We start from the raw sequence: 13,165 nt of genomic DNA, 5'->3' as shown, positions 1-13,165 counted from the left end.
TACCTATCTTCAGGATGGTGAGCTTATACTTTGCTTTTTTGAAAAGCTCCCACTGACGAGGTTAGAGAAGTATAGAATAGTGTCCTGCCTGCTGGCCATTTTTAGAGTATGGGCATTTTAGCAGAATGGGTAATCAGCTAACTGTCTCAGCTGACTCAGTGGACCCTTTATAAATGTCTCTGTGGCTCAATCAGGGTAACGTGGCCGCACATCATTATCTCTAAAAAACTCTATAACAACAAAGAGTCAAGCTGAGAACCGCTACTTCACTAAAACAGTTTAGAACTCCACTACTTGCAATTATCCCTATAGACAGTGTCCCTCACGGTGAAGTCCAGGGTAGCTATGGTAATACAGGTGTACAGCTGGAGGGATCCAATGGCCAAGGACGAAGCACCATCCCACTGAAACTGGAATACTCCTGTAGACAGGCGCAGTTTGTAACCTCCACTGCAGGTGGCGCTCAACTGAGCAGTACCTGGGAAAAAAGTCAAGAGAAACTTGGCTTCTCTATTGTTTCCTTGGTCCCCTGGAGCAGCATTCTGGTTGTCTGCTCTGCTTTGAGTTGACCCCGAGTCTTTTTAATTCCCTGCCCATGGGTTTGGCACACATTTTGCAAAGTGGATAGGTTCGGGAGAGCATGCCTGCCTGTCAGGGACAGTGCAAGCTTTAGGGAGAGAGTAGGGCCTACGTCTTCACCTCCACTAGCTCCCTCTTGGGTTGGACCGGAAATGCTGCACTCCACCTCCCTTGCAAGCGCTGTCTTCAGCTTGGGCCTACTACCACTGCCTCTCCACTGCATTGACCGTGAGTTCCCAGAAAGGAGACTTCCCCACTGGGCTGTTGTACTGATTTGCAAGTTCTTCATTACATTGGTTTCTGCTTTCCGGGACTCAGTGTGCTTACTGCTGTCTCACCATGGTGCACCTAACCGACACTCTGGTAGCAATCAGTAATGGGCTCTCCACAGTAGCTGGGTCTTTTACAGAAGATTTATACTCACAGGCTCTGGCTCAATTGCCAGTTCTGACAGTGGAGAGCTGCTCACCTGGCTGAGAATCACTTTCCCTGCTACCTCTCTCTCATCATGCAGAGTAGAGACACCTATGTTCTCTGGGTGTGTTCAGGGACCTAGGAGGAACCCAGGGAATTGTAGGAAAAGGAGTTACGGGGGTCTGTGACTTTATCTGAGCATGGCAAATAAATGGACACTTCACCGCAGTATCCTCAGTGGAAGCTATTTGAGAGAGGGTTTTTTGCCCACATTAATTAACAAATGTAAGTTAACACAGAATTTGCCCTTGCAGAGTTTGTTTCTGCTTATTACAGCCACAACACAACATGCAGTCCCCTGGCCATTAAGTCACCCAACTTGAGTGAAGGCTTTCCACCAGTTTGGGCATCATCTCCTTTTGAAAGACAATATACCACTGTCATTACCGTCAGACGTCAGTCTGGTCATAGCTGCTGTCTGAGCCCTGTTTCACACTTGTGTGGGCCGTTTGCATGGGCACGGTAGCCCTATCATTTGAATGGGCTGCCATGCATGCATTTTCCTGCAAAAAAAGGTGCATGCACCTTTTTAAAAACATGGCCGCAGGGAAATCACATGTGATTTCCCTGTGTTTCCCACACCCGCAACAAGCCTGTGCAGTGTGAACCAGGGCTAAAGGGCAAGAGAAGCCTAGGCAAGTGCCCCCTAAATGTCGGTGCACATGCTGCTTCTTCAGCAAAAGGAGCTATCACTGACTGCAGACTACTTTCATTTGTGAGCAACACCCACCTGTTTCCAATCAGTTGCCTCTCTTGGGATGCCTGTTTTATGTAGGCCATACATGGGTCGAATTCCGAATGAATTTTCTTTGGAAAATTGGAAAATTTGTGCATTTTGTAATCCGATGGTACCACCATTGGTTTCAAAATTCGACAAACCAAGCCTTTTTTTTCACCTCATGTTGCTACAGAAAAGAATTTTCATAGCCAAGAATTTTCTTTTCTTTCCAGGTCACAGCTCATGCACATTTTTTTTCAGTTACATTTCTCACACAATTTTTCCATCATTGATTAGAAAATCTTTTCAAAAGATTTCTAACATGCCCGATTACTCAAATTCAATGGTGACTCGAAAATCGACCATTGCTGTGGCCCACTAATGGTAAAAAATTTGAACAAAAGTTATTAAAAAAGATTTTTGAAAGAAAGTTCTTTCGGAATTCGACCCGTGTATGGCCGGCTTTAGCTGCTCAGGGACCATTTTGCTGCTCAAACAGGCTCTGGTCTGTCACTTACTGCATTTTTACAGTGACAGATAGTGCTTCTGTTTATCACTGTTCACCCTGTTTGCTCCATGGGAACACACTGTTGATCCTATGCTTTCTTGCTGCTGCACCTCAGCAAAATATCTGTATAATAAAAGTTTTCTGGAATATTTCAAAATCATAAATTCTCAAACATCACATCATTCAAATAAAGAATTGCTCTTTTATACAGAGACATTGTATTTCTGTAGAACATGTTAAGATTTCTTCATATCATATGATTTTAAGGTAAGTGTTGAATTATTAAACACCAACTACCACCAGAAGAAATAAAAATTCCTTTTTTTAGAAAAAAAAAAAAATTCCTGAAACGTATTTGTTTATAATGACAGATTCTGGAAAATGTAAATGCATCAATGAGTATAAAACATATGAAAACATAGCTTGATTACTATACAAAAATCCAAATATCAAATGGGTCACAATGTACACAGAAATTTCTCTTTTTTTGCCTTTTTTGGATGCTGGGCTATTATTGTAAAATAACTGCTTGGGTGTTCTTCCGTCACATGTTTATAATTGACAATATTCTGTTGAATAGCCAAAGAGTGAGTACAATGTATAAGCATTACACATGTTGCCCAGGTCTGTCAGATTACATTTTCTCCCACTAAAATGTATTTTTCTTTTCATTGGTGGCCTGATCTATACAAGTACTAAAGCTTCTGACAAAAAATCTGGTTTCGAATTTTTAAAAATCCATTAGGAAAAGACTTAATTCCTCCATAATATTCAGCACACTGGATGTTTTTACAGCTGCTGTTTTTGACTTTTGGCATTTTTTTCTACAGCCAGTAAACTCCCCAGCATGTTATCCTATGTGTCCATGCACACATAGACTGTAATCAGCGTTTTTTGGCTGGAAAAAAACCCAGAACTAGTGGGTTTCTAGAGGAGTTTGTTTAGCTGTAAAAATGCCCTATCGCTGAAAAATGCGGCAAAACATGGTACAATGTGGCAAACTGGCGTTTTTGGACAATTTTTGGTGAAAAAAGAATGCTAAAAAACACCACTAAACGCTAATGTAAAAACGCTAAAATACGCTGATAAACTCAGATTTTTACCGTGACTTTACACAGCTAACATTACCATCGTTATTAAAATGCCCGGTGTGCATGGAGCCTTATAATTAAATATTGTAGTTATGATTAGGATGCACGGAAGTGCACAACGGGGCAGCATTTTTCCCCCAAACTTTATAAATAAAAGTTCTTGAACAAGTGTGGAGATGAGAAAATCTGACACTTCCTTACGCTCATTTACATTATGCTAATTCCAGGTCTGTGACTCAAAAGTCAGACAGCCAAGCATCTAGCATTTTCATTAGGAGGCCAGCAATGGCCCTTCTTCACTCAACATATATTCACTTTAAAGCAGAGCTCCAGATGATTTTCTGAAAATTAAAAGTCAGCAGCTACAAAAACTAGCTGCTGACTTTTAATAATCAGACATTTACCTGTGCCAGGATCCAGCATTGCGCTCACCCGAGGGGGCACCAGGTTCAGTCCTGGGCACCGGCATCTTAACTGTGGGCAACCGGATCTGACAGCTCACAGCTTCATAGCAGGGTGCCCACTGCACATGTGCTAGCTGTGCTGTGTATTGTGAATGGTCCCCCAAGTGTCTCAGAAGACTGCAGAAAAGGGGGGGGAGAGAACTTTTGCTTCCGATCACCAAGGCAGTCAGAGTGGAAGTGGGAGCGGGTGCCTGTCAAAATCAGGTATGCGCTCCCCTCATACTCCCCAAAAGTGCCAATTCATTACCCGGAGGAGGGGAGGAAGCTTTAAAGCGGAGCTCCACCCAAAAGGGGACGTTTCACTTTAAGTATGTTCTCTTGACTCAGAAAAATACCTTTAATTGCTCTCAGCCTCCTCCAAATCTCCAAACCCCTGTTGTGATCTAACTTCATGTTAGAGGGTGGCTATGTTCATTCTGCATGGTCCCACTGTATGTAGGAAGGTTGCCACCCTCTCTTGCTCACTCCTGAGATGGACTACGGACTGTGGACTATAGGATTTGTAGTGGAACTGAGCAGTGCACATGACTTCTACTAATATGTATCGCTCATTCCAAAGGAGGTGAGAGGGAAAATGATAGGTTTGGGAGCTCACTGAAGACATTACATAGAGGCAGAAAAAGCAGTAAGAAAGCATTTCATTAAAATAAATTACAGGGCCATTAGGTAGCAGATGTGTATGGACTATTTTTAGAGAATAATTATATTGTTTAGTGTCACTTTAGGTATGCATTTCATTAATCAGCCTTTGATTAAAGTTTTGCCCTTAATTAACTAATATCATTAAGTACAATGTAGGGCAGATATATCTTCAAGAACATGGGTGGGGAGGCATATACCTATCATTTGCAACAAGACTTGCTGTTGCTTCTCAGGTGACTTGGCCGATGGACAGTTTGCATGGTTAACATCTCCCTTCCCACTTTTTAAATATAGAGAAAAATCGTTCAAGTCACAAAGGATTTGTAAGCAAGAGGGGAAATCTCCATGAGTAATATTAATCCTGGGTTCACACTGCAGCTCGCATGGGAATCGCACAGAAACTGCAACACATTCCTGTGCAATTCACATGTGATTCTGTGCAGTGAAATGTGAGCTTGTTCACTTTAAATGAGCTGAAATTGCACCACATTGCACCAAAGAAGTGCAGGCACTTTTTTGGAGCCACAATCGGATGTTTTGTATCGTTCGATTTGGTGTGGGCAACCTGTACTGCAACTGCAATGCATTTGGGGTGTTGTTAACTTTGTATTGACACCCACAGCAAATCGCAAACACAGTGCAATTACAATGTGGTGTGGGAAGCGCACAAGGATCCCGCACTGCATATGTGTGAACTGGGACTCAATGTTACAGACATCAGAAGAGCTGGCCTACACCTCCTACAGGTACCCCAATATTAAAGTGTTACATCAAATCTTCAGACCAGGCCCTTTATAAGGTTCGAAGTGCAGTGAAAATCTGAACATTGCATGGTGAACTTATTATATGCACATATTAAATAAACACCTTATTAATTATAGTTTTTAAAATGGTTCTAAAGGCTCAAGGTTTTTTACCTTCTATGCATGATGGTAAAAAACCTTCTGTGTGCAGCCTCCCCCCAAGCCACCCCTAATACTCACCTAAGCCCCCTCTCGATCCAGCAATGTGCACTGTCGTCTCGACTATCCTGGGATTCCCTCTCCTCATTGGCTGAGACAGAAGTGGGACCCATTGGCTCCCATTGCTGTCAATCACAGCCAGTGAGCCAATCAGAAGAGAGAGGGGGCAGCCAGGGCCGAACCGTGGCAAATGGACCCACAAAGCAGTGGGTGTCCCCATAGCAAGCTGCTTGCTGTGGGGGCACCTGGCAGGAGGGAGGGGCTAGGAGAGCCTGCGGGGGACCTGAGAAAAGGAGGATCCAGGCTGCTCTGTGCAAAACCACTGCACACAGCAGGTAGGTATAGACATGTTTGTTCTAAATAAACCTTTAGAATCACTTTAATTCATACCCAAATAGGATTGCAACAGGGCAGCACAGTGCGTAAATGGTTAGCACTTCCACCTGGCAGTACTAGGGTCATTGGTTCAATTCCCAGCCAAGGCACCACCTGCCTGGAGTTTGCATGGTCTCCCTGTGCCTGTGTAGGCGTTCTCTGGTTTCCTCCCACACTCCAAAGACATGCTGGTAGGTTAATTGGCTCCTGTCTAAATTGGCCCTAGTATGTGTATGTATGAATGTAAGTTAGGGACCTTAGATTGCATGCCCCTTGAGGGTTAGGGACTGGTGTGAATGTACAATAAAGTAAAGCACTATATAAGTACCTGAAATAAATACATTTGTCTTGTTAAATCCCAAACCAAAAATTTTATATATTGTAGCTTACCAATCAGTAGATGTGGTGGCTGCATTAGTTTTCTTTTTTTTAGATTTCTCTCTCTGGTTTCACCTGGTGATCTGCCCAGTAACATACCTCCTGTATTAGAGTGCCTCCACTCTGGAGAAAGGAGCACAGGGGGCACAGCAGACAGAAGCAATGTCAGTCTGAGGGCAGGTGAGTGCCCTGCTTCACACTATGAATCGCACAGGAACGTGCTGCGCAGTCCTGTTCAATTCACATGCAATTCAGTGTGGTGCGATTTAAGGGCATTAATTTTGAATGGGCTCAAATCGTATTGCATTCACTACTTTTGGAAATGCACTGCAACCGGATCACATGGTACTTTTGTACTACGCCATCTGGTGAATGCAAACACACTGCATTTGTGACTTTCGTTTGGGGTGTTGTTACCTGAACATGGACACCCACTGCAGATCGCAAATGCAGCGCTTTTGACATGTGCATGGATTGTGGATTTCCTGCACTCGTTCTGCTGTGAGCTTAGCCTTACAATACACAGTATTTTCCTTCTGGGATAAAGGTTTTACAGAAATAAAACTGATCATTGTAAGCACCCCTGTGTCAGAGGTAAATGGTTTGTCTCATCCCTGTAACTGATACATTCTGCTGGAGAGCTTGAGCTTTTGAAGAACAGACTTACTGGCCAGATCACCAGGTGCAAATAAAGGAAAGATATCCTAACAATGAAAATAAAAGCAGCCATTACATCTAAGAAATGGTATGCTGCAAGATAATGAATATTTATTTTTGGGTTAAATACTGCTTGAATGACTAGGATCACCTATCCTCTTTTTGCAATAATCAAACTTCTATACGGGGCAGCACAGTAGCTAAACGGTTAGCACTTCCACCTCGCAGCACTAGGGTCATTGGTTCAAATCCCAACCACAGCACCACCTGCCTGGAGTTTGTATGTTCTCCCTGTGCCTGCGTGGGTTTCTTCTAGGCTCTCTGGTTTCCTCCCACATTCCAAAGACATGCTGGTAGGTTAATTGGATCCTTTCTAGATTGGCCCTAGTGTGTGTATGTATGAATGTAAGTTAAGGATCTTAGATTGTATGACCCTTGAGGGTGAGGGACTGATGTGAATGTACAATATATATATGTAAAGCACTACATAAATTGATAGTGCTATAGAAGTACCTGAAATAATCAAATAGGTGTTCAATTGCAATAAATCATGTATGTTTCCAGTTTGAAATGATCCATTGCTAAAGTGTGCTTTGTTGATAGAACATTGGACTGAAAAACATCTCCCCCCGTTCTTTGTCTAAACATCATCCTCGGGAAGAGAAAAAAAAAACCCCAGCCTGTCTGTGGCTACTAAATTATGTCAAAGAAAGAATAATTAAATGGTAAGCAATGCACCGAAGAAGAATAGCAATACACTGCCAGATACAAAACCTAATTAACTCCCGATTACAGCACTAAAATGACATAGTGAACGCACAAAATTCCCAGCTTCTAATGAAGATGAAATCGTAGCCAAATAAAAAAAAGGAAATGTTAGTAAATTGGCTTGAGCCTCCAAGGACTGTATTTTTAAACATCTGTAGTGATATTGTGGATAATTAACACTGCCAAATATTTGTAATCGCCACAAGCTTCTGACTGATTCAGAGGAAAAGTTGAATTCATTGAAATATTACTAGATGAGGAAGAAGTGGCTTCCTGGCGTCCGCCATCTGGCCGTCAGACAATGTTCGCTGAATGGCTTTATCAACAGCAGCTTTTGTTGCCATTAGAAACCATAGAGCTGATTTGTGTGCTGGATCGTGGACGGCTGCGGAGGCAAACCAGCACAGCGCTGACCCACAGGTGATCATCAGAGAAGGACACAGACAGACAACCTATGGATGGAACCGATCTGATGGCCATAAGGCAGCTGATAGCCCACTGGGGAGGTTTTGCTGTGCCTTTTTAACTAAACAAAATCCCCCACGGTTATTACCTTTTGTATCTCTTGACCCTCCCTCTTAGACTGTAAGCTCCTATGAGCAAGGCCCTCCTGTATTCACTTGTAATTGTACTGTCTGCCCTTATATTGTAAAGTGCTGGCACTAGATAAATCCTGTATAAAATTAATAATAGTATACTTGTAAAGGATGCGCACAGTGGTGGTGGGATTTACTAAAACTATCGCACTCAGAATAGGGTGCACCCGTGCATGGTGGCCAATCGGCTTCTAACTTCACCTTGTTCAATTACGCTTTGGCAATAAAACCTGAAAGCTGATTGGTTTCCACGCCCCCCGATTTTGCACTCTCCAGTTTTAGTAGATAACCCCCCTGTGTGCAGCACAATAGAAGTCAGCCAAGTGTGTCGTGAATTAGATCGTGCGCTTCCGAACAGTATCACGACTCCTGCGCCAGGCAGGTTTTATTGTGGACGACGCACTCTTGTTTAACCATCCGTACGGAATGATACGTCCACTTCAAGGCCATTTGGGGGGGGGGGGGGAGTTTATACATCATGCAGAAGGAAAGAATACATGATCATCCAATAAAACATCACAGCTATTGTATCATGAACGCAATCAATTATTCGCTGCGCTGACACGACAATAGCCCCCCATCGCCTTTGACCTCGCTTGCTGCCATCAAAAGGCTACTGTACTGGTGACAAGGCAGGCAAACCTGTCCATGGGCACAGTCCTGGACACACTGGAGACATGACATTCTTTGGTGGCTCATCACATCACACATCGCCCTGTCCCTAACACTGTCCCTAACAGCCCCAGCCTGGGAGCAAACCCTTCTTTGTTAAAGGGAGCCTCATTTATTCTCCAATCACTTACCCATTTGACAGATGAAGAGGAGCTGAAGGCAAGGCAGGAGGCAGCAGCGCAGATGTAACATCTCCATGTCTCTGGGGGAAGGGGGGGTTCAGTGAAGGGAGATAGAGCTGATGGCTATTGCAATGTAGATCCAGAGCACTGATAGATTCCTAAGCAACGTGCAGCTTAATGCTCCATGGCCAGCTCTTCCTCTGTCTCTGTCTGTGCCTCCCTTCTCTGATCCACAGCAGCACCAAGCGATCAGCAACACGGCCACCCCAGGCACAAGCTGCCTCTCAGGCACGGCAGACCTCCACACACACAGGGTTAACTCTGGACAGGAGGACACACCCCCGACACGCGATTGGTTCACCTTTGAAGCTTCGCTCTCTGAGCTGCAGTTTTTAGGCGAAGGGAGCCCTGGAGAGGAGAGCGGAGGGAAGGAAGGTGAAGCTTCATCAGCAGCCCCATCACCTGGAAGGACCCTGCCAGCAGATTATCTTCATCCTCGGAGCTGGGCAGCTGTCACTCTTCAATCAACCAGCCAACCTCCCTCCTCCAGCACGAATAGCACACTGATCGATAGCGATCTATCTATGATTATGTATTGGTATGCAGCAAATCAATGATTGAGGAATGAGGATATTCAGCATGGTCCCTTTTTTTATATCATCCTTTTTAGGCTTCATACATACTAGCATTTTTTTTATGAGATTGGAAAACGCTGATAATAGTGTTTTTGTGACGGCTTGTAGTTGCGTTTTAGAAGCATTTAGGTGCGTTAGCGTTTTATTAGCGTTTTTGCGACGGCTTGTAGTTGCGTTTTAGAAGCATTTAGGTGCGTTAGCGTTCTATTAGCGTTTTTGCGACGGCTTGTAGTTGCGTTTTAGAAGCATTTAGGTGCGTTAGCGTTCTATTAGCGTTTTTGGGGCGGCTTGTAGTTGCGTTTTAGAAGCATTTAGGTGCGTTAGCGTTTTATTAGCGTTTTTGCGACGGCTTGTAGTTGCGTTTTAGAAGCATTTAGGTGCGTTAGCGTTTTATTAGCGTTTTTGGGACGGCTTGTAGTTGCATTTTAGAAGCATTTAGGTGCGTTAGCGTTTTATTAGCGTTTTTGTGACGGCTTGTAGTTGCGTTTTAGAAGCATTTAGGTGCGTTAGCGTTTTATTAGCGTTTTTGGGGCGGCTTGTAGTTGCGTTTTAGAAGCATTTAGGTGCGTTAGCGTTTTATTAGCGTTTTTGGGGCGGCTTGTAGTTGCGTTTTAGAAGCATTTAGGTGCGTTAGCGTTTTATTAGCGTTTTTGGGGCGGCTTGTAGTTGCGTTTTAGAAGCATTTAGGTGCGTTAGCGTTTTATTAGCGTTTTTGGGGCGGCTTTTAGTTGCGTTTTAGAAGCATTTAGGTGCGTTAGCGTTTTATTAGCGTTTTTGGGGCGGCTTGTAGTTGCGTTTTAGAAGCATTTAGGTGCGTTAGCGTTTTATTAGCGTTTTTGGGGCGGCTTGTAGTTGCGTTTTAGAAGCATTTAGGTGCGTTAGCGTTTTATTAGCGTTTTTGGGGCGGCTTGTAGTTGCGTTTTAGAAGCATTTAGGTGCGTTAGCGTTTTATTAGCGTTTTTGGGGCGGCTTGTAGTTGCGTTTTAGAAGCATTTAGGTGCGTTAGCGTTTTATTAGCGTTTTTGGGGCGGCTTGTAGTTGCGTTTTAGAAGCATTTAGGTGCGTTAGCGTTTTATTAGCGTTTTTGGGGCGGCTTTTAGTTGCGTTTTAGAAGCATTTAGGTGCGTTAGCGTTTTATTAGCGTTTTTGTGATGGCTTGTAGTTGCATTTTAGAAGCATTTAGGTGCATCAGCGTTTTATTAGCGTTTTTGCGACGGCTTGTAGTTGCGTTTTAGAAGCATTTAGGTGCGTCAGCGTTTTATTAGCGTTTTTACAGTACATGAAGAAAAAAAAAATGCTTTTTTTTAAACTGGTACACACAGGGGCGGACTGACCATTTGGAAACTCGGTCACTGCCCACGGGCCCGGGGTCAGTAGGGGGCCCCATGCGATGCCCCTGGTACCTTTTTCATAGGCTTTTTTAAGTTTGGGCAAGGACACAGGGGCCCCATGATCCCCTATTGCCCGGGGGCCCCATGAGTTATCAGTCCGCCCCTGGGTACACATTAACTGCTTCCTGTCTGCCCTATAGCAGTAATACTGTTACAGGTTGGCAATGCTGTGCAAATCACATATACCTGATTTTGCATTTCCGGGTATGGGGTGCACTATTCGTGGCCTCGGCTGTCAATCACCGAGTTCTGGCATGTGATTACTCGCCGGCACCCAGTGATCAAAGAGCACTATGGATGGAGGGAGAGAACTGTATGTAAACAATACAGTTCTATACCCTGTCCGCTCCTGCACACTGCTTTACATGGATCAGCAGAGCCATGCAAAGCAGTGTGCGTGCTTACTGTTGAAAGCACACAAAGCCCCTAGTAAAACAGCACACACTTAACCCTTTGATCACCCCACATGTTAGAAATACTGCTACACAGTGGCATGTATATATACACGATTTTGCAGTTCTGGGTAGGGGCCTCGGCTATCAGTCAGCGGGTTCCAGGTTGTGATTCCCCGCTAGCACCTGGCGATCTCCGAGGATTTCCAACGGGGGTGAGACCTGTATGTAAACAATACAGATCTCTCCCCTGTCAGCTCCTGCACGCTGCTTTGCATGGCTCTGCATAGCAGAGCCATACAAAGCAGTGTGCTTACAGTGAAATGCACACACAGCCCACATTCTAAAACAGCACACAGTTAACCCTTTGATCGCCCCACATGTTAACCCCTTCCTGCCCAGTGCCATTAGTACAGTGTCAGTGCTTTTTATTAGCGCTGATCACTATATTGGTGCATGACTGTGCAATTGTCAGTTAAAGTAACACAGCGCCACAACGCAAAAAATGGCCTGGTCAGGAAGGGGGGTAAATCCTCTGGAGGGAAAGTGGTTAATGCAGTGCAGGACACTGCATGTAATTCACACAGGAACCACACTGATGTACTATTTGCTTTCACATGGTAAAGCACTGTGCAAACTGTTGGCGCTATATAAATCCTGTATATTAATAAATAATATAGTCTGTGCGGTGAGATTTGAACCATACATTTTCATTGCATAATCACATTGCATGGGTGTTCTCGCTCATTTTGATGCATTTTTGTCACATTTTCTATCCATTTCAATGGGGACCCACGTTTTTGCTACAGTGTTGAAAACTGCACCAAAGATGCAGCAAGCAGGACATTTTGAAATGTACCACACCTGCAACACAGTGGTTGGATCAGTCCCATAGGATTTAAAGGGACTGTATTTTTAGCACTGTAAAAATGTAGCAAAAACACATCAGTGTGAAAGCAGCCTTAGGCTCTGTTCACATGTTTGCGAGTTCATTTCAATGGGCAGCCCAACTGGTGAGAAATGTGGGGAAAGAAGTTCCCAACACTTTTTAGAAATTGCACAGCACTGAATCTGCAACATCATGTGGGTTAAGAGCAGGGCTGCTGTTAGAAACCACAGGGCCCCATACAGCCAACCTGACAGGGCCCCGCCCCCTTCCCCAAAAACCCCCTATGCTCAGTTTTGAATGAACACAGTGAGTGATCGGTACTGATCACTCATTGTGTTCATTCATGAAAGGGCTGGCAAATGTGACATCTCTACTGGACCCCTCTCCCACTCTCCATCCTGCAGGATCCTATTGTGTTCTTGCAGCTGGCGGTGGGAAGGAGAGGAGGGAAGCTAGCAGCACTGGGGGGGCACAGGAGGGCTTGGGCAGCAAGGGGAAACATGTGGTGCACAGGGAGGAAGGTGGGTGCGGTGGGGGGTGGGGGGCAATTGCTGGAACCGATCCCTGTATGGCTCTCTCTACAGCAGCTGAAAGCCAGCAGGAGGGAGAGGAGAAGAGGCCAGCTTTAAGCAGCTGCAGAGAGAGCCATACAGGGAATTGGTTCCAGTAATTGCCCTCCATGCTGTGCTGATCACCCTCCCTGCCCACATCCAATTCACCTAGTTGCCTGGTCCCCCCTGCTGTCCTGGGCCCATACAGGAGGACTTGTGGTACCCCCTTATCCACGGCCCTGGTTAAGAGCATTCAAAATCTCGCCTCAGCTGTTACTGATGCAAGGGGGTATTATTAGGA

At 44.6% G+C, this 13,165-nt stretch overlaps 1 protein-coding gene across 10 annotated transcripts in view; it reads right to left on the bottom strand.

Annotated features, from left to right (window-relative positions):
* Positions 1-9,445, bottom strand: part of PTPRZ1 (protein tyrosine phosphatase receptor type Z1) — a 299,955-nt gene extending 290,510 nt beyond the window's left edge. For 2 of the 10 annotated variants that reach the window (XM_089672125.1, XM_089672126.1), the window contains exon 1: positions 9,016-9,417. In XM_089672125.1, coding sequence (XP_089528251.1) covers positions 9,016-9,082 — 67 coding nt within the window. In that variant the 5' untranslated portion in view covers positions 9,083-9,417. Of the gene's footprint in view, positions 1-9,015 lie in introns of all 10 variants that reach the window. The other 8 variants (XM_089672121.1, XM_089672118.1, XM_089672116.1 and 5 more) reach the window with 7 other exon arrangements.
* Between the last annotated feature and the right edge of the window lie 3,720 nt (positions 9,446-13,165).

The sequence above is a fragment of the Staurois parvus genome, unplaced genomic scaffold (genome assembly GCF_062004578.1).
Source record: "Staurois parvus isolate SC_StPar_1 unplaced genomic scaffold, SC_StPar_1.0 ptg000120l, whole genome shotgun sequence".
NCBI lineage: Eukaryota > Metazoa > Chordata > Amphibia > Anura > Ranidae > Staurois > Staurois parvus.
The sequence above is the reverse complement of the archived record's forward strand: the minus strand, read 5'-3'. Positions and strand labels throughout refer to the sequence as shown.